General features: G+C 41.1%; 1 protein-coding gene across 1 annotated transcript in view; it reads left to right on the top strand.

Moving 5' to 3' along the window:
* Positions 1 to 21,675, top strand: part of LOC123968365 (protein PTHB1-like) — an 86,172-nt gene extending 64,497 nt beyond the window's left edge. The window contains exon 4 of the mRNA XM_046045085.1: positions 18,558 to 21,675. Coding sequence (XP_045901041.1) covers positions 18,558 to 18,901 — 344 coding nt within the window. The 3' untranslated portion in view covers positions 18,902 to 21,675. The remainder of the gene's footprint in view (positions 1 to 18,557) is intronic.
* Positions 21,676 to 24,379: the final 2,704 nt, after the last annotated feature.

Genomic DNA, 24,379 nt, shown 5'->3' with positions numbered 1-24,379 from the left:
TATTTCTCTGCAGGTGTATGCATGCGTGAATATGAGTGTGTGAGCTGTCTTGATTAAGGTTGGTCTGTTTAGTTTGTACAGTGTGTGTGTGTGTGTGTGTGTGTGTGTGGAATGCAGACTGCCACCACAGCCTAGATTTACTGGCGGAAGCACACTGCCAAGAACAGGAGTGGTCAGATTAATCACTTGTCTACGTGTGGGTGTGTGTGTTCACAGTTAAAGCCAATGTGGAGGTTCCCATTAAATACATATGAACTACTTAACAGTATTGCATTGTTATCATGTTTAGGGATATTTTGGAAGTTTAGAGACTTAATTTTGTTGCTCTGCTAACAATCAAACCAAAACTGAATATTAGATGACAACTTGACTTTTGCCTAATGGAACTGATTTAGGGATGGGATATTTATTCTACGTGCTTGTTTTGTCAATTTGCTGCGTTGCTTTGTCCTCAGGTTTCAAGTTCAATGTGAACATTTCCTGTACTTTTAAAAAAAAATGCTGTTCACAGTCTTTCTCTCAAACTAAATGGTTTGATTTAAATGTTGTACGTGTTAAGTTAGTCACAAGCGTGCAAGATAATAAACATATATGAGTTTGGAAGGCAGATTTGGAGGGACAAACAACACAATAAACCAAAATTGAGCACTCACTGTTATCCATCTACCATGGGTGTGTGTTTGTGCTGATGAGTACATTTTACTGGATCACTTAAACACACACAAACACACACTCTGATTCCACCCACGGTCACACCTGTAGTAACAGGAAATTTTCTGGATTTGCCAAATATGTGGAGATTGTAAACTCTCTTTTTGACCTTCTCTCTCTCTCTTTTCCCCTGACTTCTGTTTCTCCTTTTCTCAGTTTTTCTTGGTTATGTTGCTCGTTTATGCAAAGACTGGATGGAAGGAGCTTTTCTTAAATAAAATAATAAAATGTTATATTTCATTAAAAGTACGGTCACAATTTATAGTGAATGTCAGAATTTTCAGCAAAATAAAGTGTGAATCAGTACTTGCATCAGTGTTATCTGCACATATCCAAGAATCTTTGACAATACTACATAATTAATGGAGCACCACTTTCTCTGATGCATCACAGCACTTCATTGATGCTTCCAAGTTAAAATGGTATGTTGTGTTCATTCTTATTTGCTCTTTTATTTGTAATTTTTTGGCAGTAATTTCAATGCAACACCATGAAAGGTAGATCTGGAAAGCCATTTACTAATTGCTAGTGTTTACATCTGTTTTAAGTGGCCCCGGAAACTTGTTTTGTATTGCATCTTATCTCCACCACAGTACGTCTTTTTCTCATTTTAATTCATATCAAATCCATGTCCGGCCTCCAACTCATTTGTCTAAACACACAATAAAATATATATATTCTTAGCTGTTCTATCTCTGCCATATGATAATGCTGAGATCCCAAGAACATAGTCAGAGAGATCTTAGACCTTCATCTGTCTAATGTTGGTAATGTAGGAGCAGAAACAGAAACTGGTCAAGATTTATAAAGAAATGTGTTTAACTTTCTCTCACGTTTGTCATTGTAATCAGCTGTAATACTTTTTTCCCCCCTGTTAGTGTTTACAATCTGGCTCACAGGGGTGGCCATGCTGTCAGCTGTTTGGAGCCGTGATTACACGACTGCAGCAACAATTTACGTACAACTGAGAGTTTACTGGTGTGGGCAGGAGAGAGCGAGATAGCAGCAAAGAGAAAGAAGGAGAGAGGGAAGGAGGAAGAGGGAACTGAAAATGTGTTAAAGTAAAGAGGGAGTTACTTTGTATGTCACAGGGTTATGACGTCAATTTGACAGTGATCTGATTGGTTGATAACAGAGATTTCAAGCCAAAGTGTGACCTTTTGGCCTTTAATAATTTGGGGGTTATTTTCCTGTTGAAGATGGAATATTTGGTCGATTTGTACTTTGATGCTTCGGCATTAAAAACTGTCATGACAATAAAGCCATTGAATTGAAATGGAATGAAACTGGAAAGAGGGAAAGTAAGGAATTGATTTGCCATACAGACTTTCATTGACAAGTGGTGTTGACAGGGGATTTTTTATTTCCAGCTGTGTGTGTGTGTGTGCTTGTGGTTAAGGTAAAATGTCATTAAAATAACTGAGTAATTTTAAAATTCATATTGAGCATCACTTGAAGGCTGTTTGTGGAATTAATTCTGTGTTTTTGTGAAAGAGCTCCATGTGTTTCGAGACACAGCTTTTCCGCAAGTTAATTCAGCGGAATAAAGTGTGTTTGCAGTGATTTTGGTGCGTTTGTGTGTGTGTGTGTGTGTGTGTGTGTGTGTGTGTGGTTAACCAATGATAGGTAAATCTGGTAGACATAAACCTGGCAACCTTAATAACACACACAAATGCACACAACACCCAGTGTGAGGGATCAGTGGACACTTACAGTATGTACGTACAGTATGTGGTTACACTGTCAGTCTGTCATTTGCAGGGAACATTTATTATGCTTTATTAGGGTATTTAGAAGTAAAAACCTAGTGGAAATATATAAAATTATAACGCGATAGAATGGGGAAACACAGTTCTATAATATGTCATATTTTGAGACAGCTTGTTTGCAGTTTCCAGCACTAAATTTACTTTTCAACACTTGTACTGAAAGGTCTAAACATTGGATTAAACATTTAGTTTATTTTACATGACCATTTATCATAATATTTTTCTAATAATTTCTAAGTTTCCAGGAAAGAACGAGTGTTCAGTCGCTAGATTTTTAATAAACTATAATCTCTTGTGTAACCTAGTGAGTCTTTATAGTCAGTGCACAGTAGGTATATAATTTCAATTTATATCTAAACCATTACCACTCTTAACAGTAATAAGATTAAGTGTGCAATTTACTATTATTTTGATCATCAATTAATACATTTTTTAAAAAAGCATTCAATTTCCCAGAGCCCAAGGTGACGTCTTAAAATGTTTGTTTTGTTCAACCAACAACCTAATTATTTCAGTGATTTAATACAAAGGAAGTAGAATATCTTCACATTTGAGAAACCAGCAAATTTTTGGAATTTTTGCTTGAGAAAGTACTTAAACAAGTGGTCAATAATCAAAATTGTGGTCATGGCAGTTCGATAGTATGCCTTTGTCACTACTGTATGTGTATAAGGCAGGAATACCAGAGGATTAACTAAATTAAAGGTAAAAGAAAGTTGTTGTTTTTAATACATAGATGGTGGTGGAGTAGTGGGGGATGTATGGGCTCCCCCTGCCAAGTATAAAGTCCCTTCTGTTTTTACCAAGGGGGGTCAGAAATATTCCAACATGGTTTCCTCTTCTACTGCTCGCTTTTTTTCTTTTCCATTTGAGATGTGGTGAGGTGTACTGTATCTTTCCCGAGGTGGTGAGGAGGAGGACGAAGAATGATGACTGACCACAGAACAGCGAACTCATCCAAACACAGAGCCGGGGTTTTTAAAGGTCCTAAAAGGAAGCTGAGCAGGTGTTTCAGAGAGAAAATATCAGAAAAAGAAATGTGAGAGGGATGGGAAGAGAGGGAACTTTGAATGGGGAGAGTGAGATAAAAGGGGGAAGAAAAGAAAGAGATTAATAGAGAAAGAAATGGTGGTTGAAGGAAAAGTGAGAGGGCGGAGAAGGAAGGAAGGAAGGAAGGAAGGAAATTAAAGGTAAGAAACAATGGATAGAAAAGAAGAGGTAGGATACGAGGCAAAGAGGGGGGAAGCGAAGGACTGAGAGAATGAAGAAAGACTATAAACTTTTCTCTAATGTAGAAAATTTTCTGCTTGAACAACACTTTTTGAGCTTTCTAGTTTCACGACACACACGACCCAAAAATGCAAAGGGCAAATATCATTCAGCTTTTTTGAGTGAGCAGGGCAGCATTAGGACGGTACTTTTACTAAAGACTGACTGAGTATGCAGAGTGCTGCAGTTGGTGGCAGCAAAGCATGGCTGCAGCGTAATCTTTGCCGACAATTGTGCCCTACTTTGACCAAAACTGTTGTCCCGGTTACTCACATTGGCACACAAACATTAAAAAATAGGTTTAAAAATGCCAAAGTTACCCTTTAAGCATTAGGAACACAGTGTCGTACCAAACCAAAAAAGGTGATGTCATGCATACACAGGCAAAGATAACCGAATCACTGCAAGAGAGGCAGAGGTCATTCTGCTTCTAGGACTGTGAGTGACCTAAACGTTACATGTATATGACCCATACCTGACCTTTTACCCCCATTTAACTTAAGGAAAATTCCCTCACACTTCCAACGTTGAAAATATGACCACACAAGTTCAACTTGTTGGCAGCCTGTTGGACTGAAACCTGTTTATAATCTCACAGTTCACCTTCTTTAACTACACTGGTGTGTGTGTGTGTGTGTGGGTTTGTAATACCTGTCTGCAACTGTATTTTATTAAACACCTGACTGTGTGTATATGTGTGTGAGAGAGTCTTGGTAGTGTGTAATTTGTAGGTACTTAAGTGGTTTTGTGTACATGTTATACGTGTACATACACTGTGGTGTCCCTCAGCTTCTCAGGGGTCCTGCTTCTTGGTTTGGAGGTTGGAGAGAGTGTGTGTATATGTGTGTGTGTGTGTGTGTGTGTGTGTGTGTGTGTGCACAGGGTTTCCCCCAGCAGGGTGCTCTGTCTGTGGCTTGCCAGCCTGGGTGTTGCCCCTTCCTCCCTCCGCTCCGTGTGAGCGACAAGGAAAACACCCAGCGCCCTGAAATATGAAAAGGTCTTAAAATATCTGCAAATATTTTTATAATTGGTTTCACGGACAGCCGAGGTCAAAGCCCTGCTGGTTCTGCACTTTTCAATTACATTTCACATGTTTCACTGATTCTGTCATCCAGGAGAGAGTTAAAATGAGGGTATAAGTAGGTATAAGCTGTAATTTCAACATCAGTGAGGTTAGATTTAACAAATAGAAGGGTTCAACATTAAATAGAGTTGGTCTGATGGTTTTGGATGGACCGATATAAAGAAAGTAGTGATTTCAGGGTTATGACAGCAAATCAACCGACTGAGAGATTAACATCAGCTTTCACTCTGTTAGAAACGAGGTGCGAGAAGCCAACAGCCACCATAGGATTGTACTATACCTTTTATTTTGAGGTATCGTTCACTTTGATATCTCTGGTTGTATGTGGCAATTTACAGTACAGTACATTGATTTGTCAGTATTTTAATCTCCATCAACTGCTGTGTTAAAATGTGTGTGTGTAAAAATATGATATCAATATTGCAATATAACATTTCCCAGACTGTAACCTGCCAACTTTGTGTATGCAAAATCATTTAACTCTCAAATATCTGGAACCACAGTCCTTTTGTAAAAAGATTTGCTGTTGGTTCAGCCCAGCAAGTAACACAAGTAACAGTCCTGGCTGCCCCTGCCAGAGGTTTATATTTTTAACAAACCTCCATCACTAATAAGAATTGTTAATTCTAACCTGCTGACTACAAGAGTCTGTTCACTAGCAGTAATCTCAGGTATTACAATATACACAATCTTCAATGTCAGCAGTTGTCTGACTGTGCAAGTGAATAAAAATCTTAAAGATGCTGCATGTTCATTTTAATATTAGTATTAGTAACACTATCAATCGCTGGCATTGGGTCAGATTTGGAGGGAAGACGGGGCTGTTGTTTCAGAGCAAATGAAGCCGGACTGTCTGGTGATGGCAGATAATGTCAGGAGAGATTGTTTGATGGAAGAAATCTCCAAGCAGCATGTTTATTCTCTTTAGCAAAGGGATTCTGGGACCGAGGGCAGTGGGGCTTTTGGGAAATATAATCTTAACTTAGAGAAACAAGAGTACTACCAAATACAGAGGGTGTAAGACAGAGGTCACTCGTATCTCCACAGCACAGCTGATTTAATCATGTTTATAAATGTTCTGTTTTACACCTTTTTAATGTTTAACTTGATAGAAGGAATGCAATGGTTAAACGTGACAATAGAGTGAACAAGCGCAGGTGCTGTTTGTGGATACTGCATAAACATTCATTCAGTCAGATGACAGAGCAAGCGGCGTGTGCACTGGACACGTCAGCTATTTAAAAACTCAAACCTGTGAGCTCCTGGTTGCGGCACGGACAAACTCTCCGACCACATCGTAGTTTTTCTGGGCATCAAGAGAGATCGTGTTTCATCCTCCCTCAGTATGAACGTGTGTGTTTGTGTGAGTGTGTGTGAAAGAGTGATGCTGGCAGACCATTTGTGGCTCAACCAGACTGAAAATCCAGCCGTCTTCACACACACACACACACACACACATTATATTTTTAACAAAAGCATACTGGGCATATTTGGAGGGAGTGTGATGCAGAGGGATTTCTGTAAAACCAGGCAGAATAATCTTTGTCAGACTGGTGTGTGTTTGTGAGAGTGTGTGTGTAACTCACCCAGTGTTGTAAACGTCCTCTCTGATGTGGCTGGCTGTATTTAGGCAGAGAGCGCTGAGGAAGTTGACAGAGGCGCGCGCGCGCGTGTGTGTGTGTGTGTGTGTGTGTGACGGAGAGATTTTATGTCACCACCAGACCGGGAACACTTTTGTACCAGGCCAAAATGTTGGTTCTTCGGACCGGCCACTGTATATTTTTCTGTACATTATGCGTGTGTGTGTGTGCGTTGGTTTGTAGCAGGGCGTAGCTGAGCAGAGAGAAAATATCTTGGCCGACCGCGGGAATTAACCCACCCACTATACCACACCCAGAGAGAGAGAAATAGAGCAGTGGTCTCTCTCTCTCTTTTTATATCTTTGTCTCTCTTCGCTTTTCTCTCTTTTATTGTCTTATTTTAAATGCATGAATTACCATCTGTCACTCTCTGTTTTTCTAATTTAAATCATACTGTATCTGCATGCATCTCTGTTCTATTTTGCGTGTTCTAGTTCTCTCCGTCAGTTTCAGTTTAGATACTAGATTTTGTTTAGACTCCGGCTCCATATTAATGAAATTTGTTAATCTCCAAAGCTAACACATCTCATATCCCAGTGTGTCCCATTAATTACCAAGACTATGGCAGCCCACCACAGTCAAATTTGTTCCGCCATAGTTTCAAAATGAACCTAGAATATTTTTACACTGCTCATAATAACACTGAAGACCTCTAACGTTGTAGTTTGCACGCTCACACATCTGATTCGACAACCACTTTTCATGACACAACATGGTTTGAGGTCAGTACAGTAATGTTAACTAAGGGTTTGAACAGCTTGAAGTGCATGCACTATCACTCCGTTGTGAGAACACGGTCAAGCTAGCTAAATGCACTGAAACTGACCAGAGCAAGCTGACAGGCAGGATTAGCGACTTTATTTCGTCATTTTCTCACTTTACAAAGACAAGTGTTGCAGTATGAGAGTCTGACCTGAAGAGAGGCTATGAAATCTTAATTTTACTTAATAAAAGCACCACAACTACGTCAAACTTGGTGAATTTAGTGCGAGGGAACACATCTGACAACGTCAGGTGTTTAACACAATTTATACACAATAACTGTATTATCATCACAGGAAGGATAAAACATGTTACATGTGTCCATTAAAAGTATAAAAAAAACTCTAAAATGTAAGGTTAGTTTATTCTTCTATTTTGGGTCGCTGGTAAAACATTCAATAAGTTTATTGATTTTTTTGCTGTGTCATCACCATTTATATCTATAAAATGTGTTTATGATCAGATTGTTTACGAGAGCACAAAAGTGTTTGCAAGAGTGTAAAGTACTTCACAGATCTAGTGTCTTAATTTTGCTCTCACAGTGTACATGATTAATACATTTAACAATACATGCTCCCGGACACCACCAAGAGGGTGCAAGGTCCACCCACCATAGTCACTTTATCCAATTCTTTATCTCTGCAAAAGAGCAATCATCAATCTACAGTCTACAATCTTGTGGTGCCAGCGCCGAAACTACACCGAATTACATTCTATAAAGTATATGAAAGGTTTCTGATTTTATAAGCATGTTCGTAGCGCATATAAATTATCTCCAAACCCAACTTCTCTCTTCTCTTTGTATGGGAAATGTTTCCATAGTTGGCGAGGATATTCCCCATCATCACTGTGAGACGAAGACTGCAGTAATAACTACTGTGTGTGTGAGTGAGTGTACGTGCCTGTGTGCCCATTGCACATAAATATGTTTTTCCCTCAAAGACCACTTGTGTGAGTGTGTGTGTGCAGTGCTCCATGGGTGGTGTAGCAAAAGGCTCAATCTTAGCTAGGCTGTCAGTGGTCTGCAAACACACACACAGCGATGGACGGGCCTGTTGTGCTTCAAAAGCACATTCCACACCAAGAATAGTATTAAATACACTCTCTCGCTCTCTCTCTCTCTCTCTCTCTCTCTCTCTCTCTCTCTCTCTCTCTCTCACACACACACTCTCGATCAAATCATCATTACATATTATACATTTTTTGTGTTTTCTGATTTATTTTGTTGAACCTACTTTTTCCTTCATCGTCTCTGCATTCTTTTCTACAATGTTTTCTACATTTCCTAGAATGCCATTTAGCAAAGGTTTTGAACTTGTTCATGTCAGCCATTTATGTCACGTGCTTGTGGAGAAAGTCATAGTGTTCTCCCCAGAAGAGAGTAAAAGTCTGGTCACACCAGACCAGTGTTAAGCCTAGTTAACATTACATGATTTTAAGCTCGGCGACCGTTAGGCTGTGATCAGGGGTAAATCAGTGATTGATTGATCCTCCCAGCCGGACGTGCCTGGAACAACTCCCTAGGGAGGCGTCCAGGAGGCATCCTTACCAGATGCCCAAACCACCTCAACTGGCTCCTTTCAGGAGAAGCAGCTCTACTCTGAGCTCCTCGCGGATGGCCGAGCTTCTCACCCTATCTCTAAGGGAGACACCAGTCACCCGCCTGAGGAAACCCATTTCGGCCGCTTGTACCCGCGATCTCATTCTTTCGGTCATGACCATAGGTGTGGGTAGGAACAAAAACTGACTGGTAGATCGAGAGCTTTGCTTTATAGCTCAGCTCTCTTTTCGTCACAACGGTGCGGTAAAGCGAGTGCAATACCGCCCCCCTGGTCCGATTCTCCAGCCAATCTCCTGCTGCAGTCTCCCCTCACTCGTGAACAAGACCACGAAATACTTAAAGTCCTTCACTTGGGGTAAAGACTCATTCCCTACCTGGAGTTGGCCCTCCACCGGTTTCCTGCCGAGAACCATGGCCACAGATTTAGTGGTGCTAATCCTCATCCCAACCGCTTTGCACTCTGCTGCGAACCGATCCAGTGAGAGCTGAAGGTCACGGACTGATGATGCCATCAGGACCACATCATCCGCAAAAAAAAAAAGTGACGAGATCCCAAGCCCACCGAACCGCAGCCCCTCCTCGCCACGACTACGCCTTGATATCGGGAGAGTCCGACTTACTGCCGAGTACTCTGACACAGCTCTATCTTTGGATGTACAGGGATTGGATAGCCCTGAGAAGGGCCCCCCTCACCCCCCTCCTCCAGGGAAATTGACGAGAAACCCCCATCAGCCTCCAGCTCTACCTCTACTATTGAGGGCGTGTCAGTCGGATTTCAGATTTCCTCAGTGTTCTTTCCACCGCCCAGTTACCTCCACAGTTGAGGTCAACAGGGTCCCATCCTTACTGTACACAGCTTGGACGGTTCCCCGCTTCCCCCTCCTGAGATGGCGGACAGTTCTCCAGAAACACTTTGGTGCCGACCGAAAGTCCTTCTCCATGTCTTCTCCGAACTTCTCCCACACCCGCTGCTTTGCATCTGCCACAGCAGAGGATGCAGCCCTTCGTGCCCGTCGGGACCTTGCAACCGCGAGTCCTCCGAGACAACAAATCCCGGAAGGCCTCCTTCTTCAGTCGGACGGCTTCACTGACCACCGGTGTCCACCACGATGTTCAAGGGTTGCCGCCCTTCGAGGCACCTAAGACCTTGAGACCACAGCCTTCCGCTTCAGCAATAGAGGCTTTAAACATTGCCCACTCGTGTTCAATGTCCCCAACCTCCACAGAAAAGCCACACCCGCCCCACACCCGCCTGGGACTTCACACCTTGAGCAACTCCAGAGAAGAATAATGTCCATTCCCTATCAAGGAGTATGGTTCCAGAACCGAGACTGTGCATGGAGGTCAGGCCCACCAGATCTAACTGGTAGCGCTCTATCTCCCGCACAAGTTCAGGCTCCTTCCCCCACAGAGAAGTGACGTTCCACGTCCCCAGAGCCAGCCTCTGCCGCCCGGGTCTGGTCCGTCGAGGTCCCTGACCTTCACTGCCACCCATGTGGCATCCGATGGATGGTGGGTCCAAAGGATGGAGAGGGGGTGCCACGTTGCTTCTTCGAGCTATGCCCGGCCGGGCTCCGTGGCAAACTGTCTCATAACTGTCTGTCTCTTCTGTGGAGCAGTCTGTTCTCCCACAGAGGAAGTTAAATAAAAGTGGATGGTGACACACAGCTAAAAGCTACTATAGCTACCTCCGTTTTACTTGCTCCGCTCTGCAGCTCTCTGTCCTCTTGAGGGTCAGAACTCACAAGATAGCATATTTTCTATTTTAACAGTGTAAATTTGTGAATCAAAGTTCAACAATCTTTGTATGTATTAAGTGTGTGTTTCTTTATAAGTCAGTTAATGTATGAGTGTATAATGTGCAATTTTTTGAGTAAGTTAGTTGAGTAATGAATTTCCGTCTCTTTGTTATGGATGATATTTTAAAAATCAACTTTTGAGCTTTTTCTGTCTGACATCTGTTGTGTGTGTTTGTGTTTGTGTGTGTGTCCGTCTCTCTGTCACACACACAGTCATTTCCCACGCTGTCGACCACACAACTTTGTTTTTAGACTTCACATAATACTTCACTGTTGTGTCCTGTCCGACCGCCTCGTCTGGACCACATGAACACACACACACACACACTCAAGAACACACAGGCACATGTGATCTTAACAGGCATACAAACTCACAAATACACACTCAAAGACACGCACTACACCACAGATCCAATCAGTCGGTCCTTGGCAGATTCTCTTTCTCTGTTACACACACACACTGCAGAGTGGATTCTGTAAATCCGCAGGTTTCAGCCGCAGTCTCCTACACGCTGATTGGTCAGGATGCGGGCGATTTGTGCGGCCACCTCTATTTTGACTACGGCTGCCTGCAGATGAATGCAGCGCCGTGATCCACCGCTAAAACGTGAATCCAGGCAGAACGTGTAGGCTTTGAACGCAGCGCAGATAGCGTCGCTGTCCTTATCTAATCGACACACTGACTTTTGTTGCTGTGGTTTTTGTTTTCTTCCACAAGGAGCAAACAAGTGTTGCCCTCTAAACTCCAGTGAAAGATGAAGAGCAGGGAGTGCTGCAGGATGATTTTGCTCCTAAGATAATTTAGAAACATGTCAGGGGGACATCTTATTTTCCAAATGGGACTATCTCTCAGAAGGAAAAAACAGGCAGTTATTTAACAATTAGCTTGCAATTTGGACTATATTCTCACCAGAATAGTGTCACGCATGGATCACCTTGACTGCACTGGAGTCACAAGGACACGGTCGTGGTGGATGGTGGGCGTCCACACAGCTGAGGACTTTGACTTCAGAGGCCAGGGTTCGGATTTTGAGTTTGTGCAGCAAAAGTGCTTTGGTTAATGTTTGGAAAGGATTGTGGTTTTGGTTAAATGTTGATAACCCCATTATGTTTTGAGATTCATGTCACTGCAGACTTTCTGTATTAAACCATGCCATGGTCTTTTCCTAAAAAGTGCTGTGGGTGCCTAAACATAACCATACAGAAGTTTAATAATGGTCACTACAAGTAAAAGTTTTCTTGCAATATTGAATATTTAGGTGGAGATCAAATGAAATATGTTAATGAATATTTTACTGATAGGTTCATTGGCAGCATTTTTGCAACTTCACAGATACATTAAGTAACAATTCCTTATTACATTAGTAAAAATCTTAAAGGTTCAGTGTGTAGATTTTAGTGGCATCTAGTGGTGACGGTTGTGGATTGCAACCAGCTGCTCCCTCACCGTTCACCCCTCCCTTTGCAAGAGCGTAGGAGAGGCTCCGGTGGCCGACGCACTCTGTTGGCTCTTGTGCTAAATAATACGTGTGGTCCTCCATATGTTCAAATTTTTCTTCTCTTCTTACTTCTAATAAACCAGATGACTACTACTACTAACGTTACTTGTTTTTCTTCTTCTTTTTCTTCTTCTTCTTCGGACGTATTCAATGTAGTGGCGAAGCACGCTCTTTAGGACAGTTTGTCCGTTTGGGCGCTACATGGTGACTTCCATATAAGAGGTGGTGTATGTAGATAGAAATGGCTCATTCGAAGGTAATAAAAACATAACGGTTCATTTTGTAAGGTCTTTACACACCACTGAAAACATAGTTACCTCCTAATTTTTACACACTGGACATTTAATTCGGTTGGTATTGTTTCCTTCAAAACGTATTTCCTTTTGCAATTGAGTTGTATGTAAATGTAAGGTTAGGTGAGGAGAAAAGCAACACAGTAACTTCAGCCAAAGAAAAAAAATCAATCTTCCAGAAAAAGGCAAAGCTTTGTGTTTTTTTCCAGCCTCACATTCAGACTGAGAGCTGCCCAGTACAACCACAGTCTTCTGCCGGGGGAGCCGAGAAGCTTCCCCGCAGCAGCTGGGTGTTCTCGGAGCGTCACACATTCACTTTTCCCATCCGCAGTTTACCAGAGGATTTGAACTGGCAACCGCAAACCCAAACCTGTGTAATATATATACACACACAAACTGATTCCATGACAAAATAAGCACACAGTTGAGGTAAAGATACCACAATGGACTAATAAACCATCTCTGTTCAAATTAAAATGTTCTAAAATGAATATGGAAACCCAGAACAAGGCTGGAGGAGACGTGCAACCACATACCTCTGTCACACAGAACCAACTAACTAACCACACAAGGGTAATCATGTCATTAGGCCCGGCAGCCTCTACATGAGCGGGGTGATTTGCCTTTTTTTTCCCGCTCTAAAAAGCGTGTTCCTGAAAATGAAACACCTCCTCAGTAATTTGGGGGAACAATATTATAATAGATTTATTCCCTTAAGGATCATTTACTGAAGTCAATGATGTGAAACGTAAGGAACTACATTGCCCACGTTTTCCTGTCAAACTGATCCCATCCAGACATGGCTGTAGCAGATTCACATGGGATTAAAATGGCTGTGGACTGTGGTAATCCTGACGAAAACCACCAGACGTTTCCAGGTAGCTCTAGTCCCATGTGAAAAGGGTTTAACGTCACTTCGTTCCCGGCTGCTCAGAACGACGTGGAGCACCAGCCTCTGCTCTGTATAGTCTACAGACTTCGACTTTGTTAGTTTGTTGAAGTAGCAGACTGACAAGATGTGACCTGACCCCTCTGGATTTCCATACAGGAGGGAAACTGCCATCTTGTTTTACAACGTCAATGTTTATCAACCCCTTGCTACCGCTCCCCCGAGGACCCGGCTCTCACACACTCTCTTATTTCCTACTGAGAGTAGTGGACGGTAGCTTCCCTGGGAGCTGGAAAGTGGTCTTGACATACAAGTGCAGGGAAAGTTTTCACAAATCTGGTAAGTCTGTTTTTATAGCAGTGTTATGCTACGCAGATCGTACATGAGAACGTCCCTTATCGTTCCCATCAGACCTCACATTCACCATGACTTCCTTTTCATCAACATCTTAGTGAGGCCTACCACTCTGTGACAGTAAAAGCAACGTAGAATACTACAAAAGCGCTGACACTGGGAAATCAAAGCACACATCAAAAAATGCACCAATAACAATGAAGGCCATTCAACCACAACATAGAATTGGAATGTTCAAAAGAGACACTGAGAGCACCAAAAGGAGCATTAGCTCTTCTTTAATCAACATTGAGTAGATAAAGTACTGTGACAATAAAACCACCCCAATAACAATTGCAAAGAATACTGCAGCAAATTAGAAGATGCATGTAAAGTCAACTTTCCAGGAGCTGTCCATTCAGCACCACTAAACTACAATTTTTATTATGAATTACTGATTATTGTGCATTTTGAATCAGCTGGGCCAATATATGGATTGTCAACTGTTTCCAAGGTCACTGATGAACTTTGAACATCAAATCCCCCCCCAATATATGATTATATTTAATCACTTTGCCTAGACCTGTGTATTACTGATGAATTAAACAATACATAACATCATCAGTCAAATGATCTAGATATCTTTCAGATTAGACAATAACCGCATGACAGGCTCAAGCAGAAATTCAATAAAATGTCAATATCAACCTCCATATATCAATCTAGATTTAATACATACTAGGGCTGACCCTGAATAGTCAAAGATTTGAGGCTGATCCGACTGCCAATCTCACAGTCGAATCAACGCAACGGCATTATGAAATGAGGCTCATACCATTTTGGCGATATGGGGGAGCTCAATGTCTGATTTTACATAGAACTACCAATTTTCTTCCAATGAGTTAACATACAGCCTATTACAATATACATTTCATCGTTTAATGCTGTAAATAGAAATGTGAAAAGAAAGACACTTTTAATAAATCTTTTTAAAGAGCATGAATAAATCCAAAATTGTAACCCTAACGAAACGACAATCAGTTGACTGTAGGCCAGATTTGACAATTATGATATGACTGTGTAACATACATAAAGAACTCAGTCATTGATCACTGAAGGGACTGGCTCAAGCTAAAATATAAATTAATCAATCCAAAAGTTTAGGAATAAAGTTAACAAATCTGAATCTGAAATTTTCCGATAAGTTTCAAAATCTTTAATTTAAAGAGAGCATGAACACTTAACCTCTTTATTGTGCTGTTAGTTTTTCATTGCATCAAGCTTTATTCAGTTTATACCCTCTATGATTGTTACTTCTGCTGTGCAGAGTTTTAAAATAATTATAATCAAACAAAATCTGTCAATTTAACACACGCAAATTCACACACGTGCACGCATAAGACATGTATACACACATGCAAACACACACACACACACACTCATGGTATCTGATGAAATTGTCACTAACACACACACATAAGAGCAGTAATTCACACATATTGCCACAGTCTCTTGACCACACATACACACCCAAAAGCATGAAGACACAGACAAGTACTTATCCTCAGTTTTATACACAGACACACACTTGCTTTGTGGCATACACTACTTAGATACAGACACTCCCTCACCCAGTGTTTCTTTCATGTCTGACTGTAAAAGTTCTGAGGGCACTGAGAGAGCATTTGCATGTCAGTGTGTAAATTTGCAATTTTTACACAATTTGTGGTTGCCTGTGTTTGTGTGTGTGTGTGTGCGCTTGCAAATGGATTTGTTGTCACTTGTTCTCGTGCTGCTTCTGCTTTTGTGTCCTGGAGACAAAGTGAGTATGTTTATGTTTGTTTGTGCCTTATGACTCCTGTCAGTATTTAATCTTACAGTTATAAAGTAATGTGGTATTTGGAGTTATTTGACCCTGGTTGGGTGGGTAGCCCTGTGGGCAGGAAAAACACTTCCTTAGTTACCGTCTATTAAGCTGTGAAACCTAAAACAGCTGCACACCTTAAATTAAACTTGCACATATCAGTTGATGTATAATTATTGTCCATGTTTGTTTTCACTTTCCATCTTGTGTAAGCAGGTTTACAAACAAAGGAAATTAGACAATGCTGAAGTTTGTTTGTTTATCCCACGTGTACAGACCCTGACTGAAAGCAGTTTTATGGATTCATCTTAAATGCAAAATTATTTTCACTGGTCTCTTCAAATTCTAAACATCCCCTGATCTGGAGGTACATGTCTAAACTTCGTTCTAAAAATGAAGCCCTTTCCAGTGAGTAGGACACTCTAAGTTATGGCACCCGTCTGCCTGCCACACGCACACACGCAACACACACTTGACCCGAGTCTCTCTCTCTAAGCCCTAGACGATGAGCCGTCTGATTAGAGCTCCTCTCTGGAGTCTGTGAACAAACACACATAGCAGCCTGTGGTCTCCACGTACATGCAAGGACAAATACATCCGCACACATACACACATGCACTTTTAGAGGCTCTTCTTAAACTATGGACTCCCCACACACGCACATAGTGAGATACCAGGCTGTAGTCTCTAGTCTCTAAACCCTCTCCTTTCTCATGGAGATAAGAAGTGCGTCTCATTGTTGGCAGACAACGGTCCCGTTATCATCTTATCAGAGAGCCGTCCAATCTGGAGGAGGTGGGGCTGCAGTGTGTGTGTGTGTGTGTGTGTGTGTGTGTGTGTGACTGGGTGAGGGTGTACTTTCCTTAAGTGGGGGTCTTTTGTCATGCAACAGGTGCTGTTGTCACTCAATTTGTCTTGATGCTAAAGACTTCTGAGAGCTGCAGTGTGTTTGCATCAGTGTGTTCAAGAACAACACAGACTGTTCAAACATCAGTTAATCCTCATTCTCACTCAGGATAAAGTGACTTACAATGTGACGACCCATCTGAAGTTGAACTTTGTAAAGATAACATGTGGCTCATTAACACAACCCCTGTCAGTGCAGCCTGTCTTTGGGAGACGGAGACTACATCCACGCAAAACCAGACAATGTCAGACAACAGAACGACTGTTAAATAGTAATTTGATTATAGCTCACTCACTCACTCACTCACTCACTCAGTGAGTGCTGATCAAATCAAACATAATGACTGGTTAATGACAACAGCTGTCCTTGGTGATCAGCTATATTGACATTTAAAGTGATTAATCACAGAGAAAATTAGTCATTTTTCCTGTACAACCTGAAACTGGTAATGGAGCGATGGATAAAACACACGCCTTTGGTGTGAGAGACCCGGGTTCAACTCCCCACTGTGACCCATCCACCATTGTGTCCCTGAGCAAGACACTTAACCCCTAGTTGCTCCAGAGGCGTGCGACCTCTGACATGTATAGCAATTGTAAGTCGCTTTGGATAAAAGCACCCGCTACATGAATAAATGTAAAAACCAAACCTGTTTTTTATGATTTTTTCACTCCAGAGATCGTTTTGGTAAAGCTGTGAGATAAACACCAGTTAAGTGTTGATGGAGATCCAAACTGAAGTGAAAAGTTTTTAAAAAGCTGTCTTAATGCAGACGTACTCTGGCTCATAAGTATTTAAAATAGTTGAACGACCAATATTTTTCCGTCTTCTGCGTGTTTTTGACCTGGTTATTTGCAATTAGACATTAGTTGTGTAATGTCAGTTCTATAATTGTGCAACCAAGCCCACAATTAAAGGAAAAAGCATTGCAGTGCTTTTTATTGTTGTTAGGCAACCAAATCACCTGTCCACAGCCTAAGTGTGAGTTTGCTGTGAGGCAAACAAACAGATCTGTACCTTTTTATAAAAATGGATAAATATACATACATATATACACAGGTGGAGGGCACTTGCTCCGCCTTTAATTGTGGCTGAGAGGCTGCTCCCAAATAGTAGCTGGACACAGGAAAGTAGAGATCTGTGTGGGTAAATGGGAGCGTTCAGAAAGAAGAGAAATCAAGAGAAGTTACCACAGCTGGTCCAGGAGCTTCGCCAGCATGACGGTCTGTTCAAGGTTTACTTTAGGATGAGTTGGGGACAGTTTGACAAAGTTTAAAGTAAGCTAACATTAGCTTAACACAAACCTTGAACTGGAGGCAACCAGTTAACTATTAGAATAGTTTAAATAAATTAAAACAACTTTCCTGAAATTGCATGTACAGCCTCCAGGCTGGCTGTTTTTTGTTCTTATCATGGTAGCTACTGTTGGTAAAATCATAGAGCTCCAGGTCTCCAGCAATAGCCACCACTAGTTTTTCTTCCATGACTGTTATTTCTAAGCAACTATAAACTTTGTTGTCACCTCCACAGAAGGTCTGCCTCCCAATTCATCTGATTAGACAATGGGGGGAAAAAACATACAGTAAATGACATTGGGCGGAGTTCTACTCTGAGTTTTTAAACTCAAGGCGTTCATAGCGATCGTGCAAAAATGCGAGACGCTTGGGTTTCATTAGCAGCATAAAAAAGGCTTCCTACCTATTAGAAAACAAGTGGACAAAGATGCCTCTTACATGCTATGTATAAAGAGGATGGATGGGAAAAGCCCGGCCTTGTGCTTCAGTGTAGACAGATAAAACTGAGCTTTTTTTTATGATGAGTATCTGCTCAGACACGGTTCTCTGTGCTCTGTGAGCCCTAATTTTGAGTGCCAACATAGCCAATCACGTATAAGATTATTATTAACCTGTACTTATGTATAATTTGTCATGGGACTTTCTGATTATACATTTTAATTTGATCTGATTTGACCAAATGACTATTTTATACTTGTTCAGTTGTCTGAGACCAGAAACATAAAATCATGTAAATGAAAACAACTTAATTGTGACTGTTGCTCCATTTTAACACACTTTATTTTTTATTGTGGAGTATGGAAACCTGCAGGAGGTTTAATCAATAGGAGGGAGTAGAGATGTTTGCATTAATGATCTCTTTTTTTCACTTTTCTCATTCAGATAAAGATTCCAAAGAGAAGAAGGAGGTGATATCAGAGGCCAGTTTGAAAGAAGAAGCGGGAGGCGCAGAGGAGCCTCTCAAGGAGGCTAAAAAGGAGAAGAAGGAGCCATCCAAGGAGAAGAAGGAGTCAAAAAAGGAGACAAGCAAAGAGGCTAAAGAGGAGACAAAGAAGGAGTCCAAGAAGGAATCATCCTCCTCCAAGGAGAAGAAGGAGTCATCAAAGGAGAAGAAGGAGAAGGAGGGGAAGGAGGCCAGCAAGGAGTCAGGGGACAAGAAAGTGTCCAGGAAGTCATCTGTAAAAGTGAAAGAGAAGAAGAAGGAGCCAGAAGCTGGAGAAGGCTGACAGGAGCAATGCAATAAGCTGACATGATATGCATACAAACACATACACAAACAAAACACAAGATACATGTCAAAACATTATACACATACACAGATCGCTCATATAAATATACATATATGTATGTCCATGTAAACATATATAAGGAGCACAACTCGACACCACACACATACACACTGACATATGCAGTTTACATTATATATTTACATGTAAATATACTCATTCAAGGCCATATATCTCAGTAGCAAAGCAGTTTCCTCCCAGATGCATATTTACATTGTCTAGTAATAACCGATCCTCACACACATGCTCTGTGTCTCTGGGCTGCTGCTGCTGAACCACGCCACATCCAGTAGTTTTGGTGTGTGTGCGCTGTGGTGAGGTCTGAGCCCACGGAGAGCGAGGAAGAAGGCAAAATCCTCCTCCTCGCTCTTTAGACATTTCGCTGACTCTCTACTTCCTCCTCCTCCTCCTTGTCTTCGTCTAGCCTCAGAAGCAGTTGAACCCACAGCCCTGAGCCTCCCTAATCCCAGTCAGGCCCCAAACCACCCCCCGCGCGCCCACGCTCACTCCTGGATGTGACGTCGGACCCGCCCTCTCGCCCCCTCGCGTGGCACCGGGCCTCACCAGAGCTTCCCCCGCCTCGTCGCTAAGAATAAATTGCCTGCCGTGTCGAACAGCCCAGTTGCTTCCGGGTAAATCAAGGCCACATCCTACAGCCTCCACCCCCTCTGACCTCTTCCAGTCAGTTTTGTTTTTCAAATCTGGGACACTCAAGGACACGCGGCTGCTGATGGACACATACTTGGTGCTGCGGGGTCGGACCTGAGACTGTTTTTGTACGCTGAAAACCAACAGGGCGTTTTCTGGAAAAAGCAGGGTGGTAATCAGGGGAGAAGAGCCTGCAGGGCCGGTTTAACACCCGAGGCCTTTTCTGCTCATCTTCAAGAACATTATGAAGATGAGGCTGGATATTAAATCCACTCCACGGCATGTGTGTCGTCTATAACATCAGCAGCTTAGCTAACCAGCTCCACTAGATACAGATTGATATGTTACTGTAAGATGACCATTACTAGCACCAGAGGAAGAACAGACTCTTTCAGCAGCAAATAAACAGACAGTAGGTGTAGGTTTCAGAATAAAATGCACAAGGTACTAAATGATTTAAACGACCAGTTCACTTAAAATACAACAAAGAATTTTTTTTTCCTACTTTTAGTGATATCTAATTATGCAGATGGGTTGTCTTGTTTGATTAGTGAACGTTCTGAGAGGAGTATCATATTTGAAAACTACAGAAAGTTGGGTAAAATGCCTGGGCAGGTTTCTAGTCAGATATTTACTCAATCATGACATGAAACCACCTTTTTATAGCATAAAAAAACCCAATTAAAACCAAACTAATCAGAAACATAAACATACATCAGCGTGATAGGAATGACCAAAAATGACAGAAACCATCTTTAGGAAAAATGTATTTGACGTGTACTGTATTAGTTTGCCCCATGTCCCATCTGCTAACATGCGGGGGGCGGGGTTTAAGAACTATTCTGCAGCCAGCCAAAAGGGGGTGATCGAGTTGTTTTTGCTCGACTTTTGGGAAGCTGTCATGACGTCCATATTTATATACTGTCCATGAATCAAACCAAAAATATCTGCATGATTTGATACCACTGAAAACATCAGTCATAAATTGTTTGAAATGGCATAAAGAACATTGATTAAAACAAGATAAAGAATTGAGAGTATCTTCATAGAGTTTAGGGTTTGCTGAACAGTTTAAAATGTGTTTTAGTTAGAATGTCAGAAAAACCTGATCACTGAACTTGAAAATTAATCAGAAGCTTTAAAATGAAACAGTTGGGGATGGGAATCTGTTTCAAAACCCATTTCATGATGTAAAAAACAATGCAAAAAGCCATTTGAGGAGTTTTTCTTCCAGGATAAAGTAACCACTGTTTGTTAAAACTGAACAAAATGAAGACCAATTCTGGTCACATACGTCCTTGTTTGACAGTTTTACAGACTGGAACCTGTTGATGTTGGAGATATTGAATTACAAGCTTAAAGAATGTTTTTCTCTTTCATTGTAGGAATGTAAGGCTTTGAGCAAACACGCACAAACACTCACACACAAACACACCACACATAATTTAGGAGCTTTGAGCTGTATTTCTGCCAGACTTGAAGCTTACAGACTTCAGCCATAGATGCTGTGCCAGCTTAACAAATGACAATCCCAGCAGCGTTACAAGTCTGCCTCTGTCAGGCCTCTCCAGTGGGAAACGTTCTTTTAGCTGATTTAACCACTGGTCATGGCTTCTCGTTGTTGTCTGAAAAAAAAACCTGATTTAGGTTGGCTGTATTTTTTAGGGGTTTTAAATTTTAAATATTTGGACTTTTCACACAGATAAAAACAGATTGACTTGACAAGTGTCAGCTCATCCTTGCCAAGGAGGATAGTTAGAAAAGTGGGTGATGTTACAGAGGTTCCCATTGGACACAAGGTACTACATGTTTCAGAATACCTTGAATGTTTGTAATATAGAGTAGATTTTGCATTGTTGTAGTAGCTGTTCAGATGTGCCAGGCTCCTGTTCTGAGCCTGCTTTTATAGCCACATTTCATTCCAAAAGGAGAAGTTCTGCACTTCCAAACAATTGATTACTGTTACTAACGTGCAGCCTGAAGAAGATCCCCAACCAAGGAGTATGAGAATGAAATAAACCTTATTTATGATTTATTTAGTAATAAAAGTAATCTACTATAAGTAATCAAAGCCTTCAGTTTGTGATTTATTGCCATTTTGTTTATTGCAACGGTGGAAAGATACGTTTCCTTGTCTGTCTTTGCTTGTCTGGGTCTGAATGATGGGGTTGTGTAATCCCATTTTCACCTAAATTATTCTCTTCAACAGCAACAGACAAATCTGCAGATTTTTAGCAGAAGACAACATCTGCCAGTTTAAACTCTTTCCAGATTGAAAGTTACTTGATATAAATTTGAATGGTAATCTTTCCCTCAGAGTTCAGCGCTGAGTCATCTTCCTTCTGCGCTGGCACTGAAGCTGTAAGTAAATCTTAATTGTGACGAATTTCATGATATGTTGGGGTGAACCTGTAAAATTATATTTGCTTTGCAATGCATATCTCGTCTAGACATGAAGCTTGAAATTCTCAACTCATTGGGTAAAATTCAAATAATACCTTGCAATATTAGCTAGCTAACATAGAACACAAGTGTAACTTCACCTTTTAAATATAATGTATGTATGTTAAGCCAATTTCTACCCCGGGGGTTCTGATAAATGAAGTCATGTGACACTGAAGTGTAATTCTCACACAAGTGGGGGATTGAACCCGGGTCTCTCACAGCAAAGGTATGTGTTTTATCCATTGCACCATCACCACCCTTTATTTATATAGCATTTTTCCCAGAGTGACAGAGTGCTTTACAACATTAACATTTATGGAACGAAAACACAGATAAAGAAAATAAAAAGATAAAAGAAGGTAGAAGGAAAAAGTGAGCTATAAAACAGTCCATAATAAAACAAATAATAATTGCAGAGTATGTAGTAAGATACATGATAAATACACATAAGAGGTATAAAGAATTCATAATAAATACATAGGAGGTAATAAAAACACACAAAGAGATACATAAATCGCAGACCTGGTGAATACAGGTTACATTAAACATACTTAAGTAAACATACGTAATGTCCAACACTCATAGGCTGTGTGTAGCATTGATGCCCAGTACATAACTGAAGGGCTATACAGACAGAAGCAGTCGTCAAGCTACAATAGAGGAGTTGTGCTGATTCAGGGAGCAAATGTTATAAATTACTGGTTTTCTGCAGAGTTGATGATGGGAAACGGGACATGACTGAGTGTTTTGAAGGGCATCACAGCATGTGTTGAAAGTCTAAATTTCCAACTTTCCTTTTGTCTCCTGAACACAGCACTGTTCTTACATTTCTTTGTGTTCCCCGGAGAGTCGCAGACAAAGTGTAGAAACGAACCTAACACTTGTCAAGCTGATGAAGAGGACTCACTCTGACGGCTTTTGAAGTGATGTTTTTTTTTTTTTCTTTTCCTTTCTTCGGGCTCTGGAGGCGAGGTTCGCTGCAGATTGGGTAACGGTGCTGAAGCAGAACTGCTGCTGTTTAATTTGGCAGCAGCTCTCAGTGTGTGTACATATAGGAGCGCTGCAGATAGAGTTACTCCCCCGCAAAAATACTCTGCCCTCTCAATATCTCGGTTTCTCTTTCTCAATCACTCAAATATTTACATTTCACTTTCACTCGTTTTTATCCCTCTCCCCATTACATTTTTTCATCCCTCACATCAGCCCTTTTCTCTGCATTTGTCAGGTCTATTTTTCCCTCTCTGTTATCTTTCCCTTCAACTCTATATTTTGGAAATTTACATCAATCACTTCTTTGACACATCTCACAAAAAATCTACTTTTCTCTCAAATGTTTTTTAGTCACTTCCTTCTCTTTGTACTCTTTCCCATCTCTCCTAAAAGCTTTAAGTTGTTCTCTTAGCTTTTTCTCTCCATCACTCAGTCCTTTTTAGTTTTTTTCTATTTTCTCTGTTGGTTTCTAACCTAATTCAGATCACATCTACATTCCCTGATTCTGTACAAAATAACTCTATCGATCATTCTCTTCCGATCTCTCCATCCATCTATCAACCATCACAAAACGATCAGCCTCTCTTTGTTGTTTCCTTCCCCGCCTTTCCCTACTCACTGAACGTTTCCTTCTCTCACAAACTTTACCTCCTCTGTCCACCAGGGAAACAAATTGGTTCCGACTTTAATTTCTTTGGCTGTATTTCTAGATTGCAGTTGCAGATGCTGGAATTTTGTTTTGAATATTTGTTTAGAATAATACACATCTCTGATCGGTCAAACACAAACTTTGTGTTGCTCAACCACCGTTTCTGGACACCATTTGTTTTCCCTTTGCTACAGCTAAGAAACAAAGTTTTTCTGCTGCGCAGTTATTAAAACAAGTAGTAGTAGTAGTACAGCCACAAAATATCTCTTATCACATTGACAAGCATTAATCAAACATGTAATCAAGTCAAATCAATTTTATTTATCCGGCACAGTGATTCTCGAACTGGGAGGCGTAGTGCAGTGAATTGGGTTTTTTTGGCTTCAGCATGGCAGAAAATGTTTGAGAACCACTGATCTAGTCCAATATTACAAATCACAAATTTACCTCAAGGGGCTCTAAATGCGCACAGCTTACAGCAGCCTCTGTCTTTAGACCCTCAACCCCAGATAAGGAAAAACTCCTTCCAGGACGGACAGACATGAATAGACCAGAATGGCAAAAATCACAGTATGGACAATCACGATGACAAAATTATAAATAGATTTTAAACATATTTGAGGAATGTGGATCCGGGAGGACATAGTGTAGCTTCCAGGTGTCGCCACACAGATGCAGTAGGACCT

Source organism: Micropterus dolomieu, linkage group LG03 (assembly GCF_021292245.1).
Source record: "Micropterus dolomieu isolate WLL.071019.BEF.003 ecotype Adirondacks linkage group LG03, ASM2129224v1, whole genome shotgun sequence".
Taxonomy (NCBI): Eukaryota; Metazoa; Chordata; class Actinopteri; order Centrarchiformes; family Centrarchidae; genus Micropterus; species Micropterus dolomieu.
The sequence above is the reverse complement of the archived record's forward strand: the minus strand, read 5'-3'. Positions and strand labels throughout refer to the sequence as shown.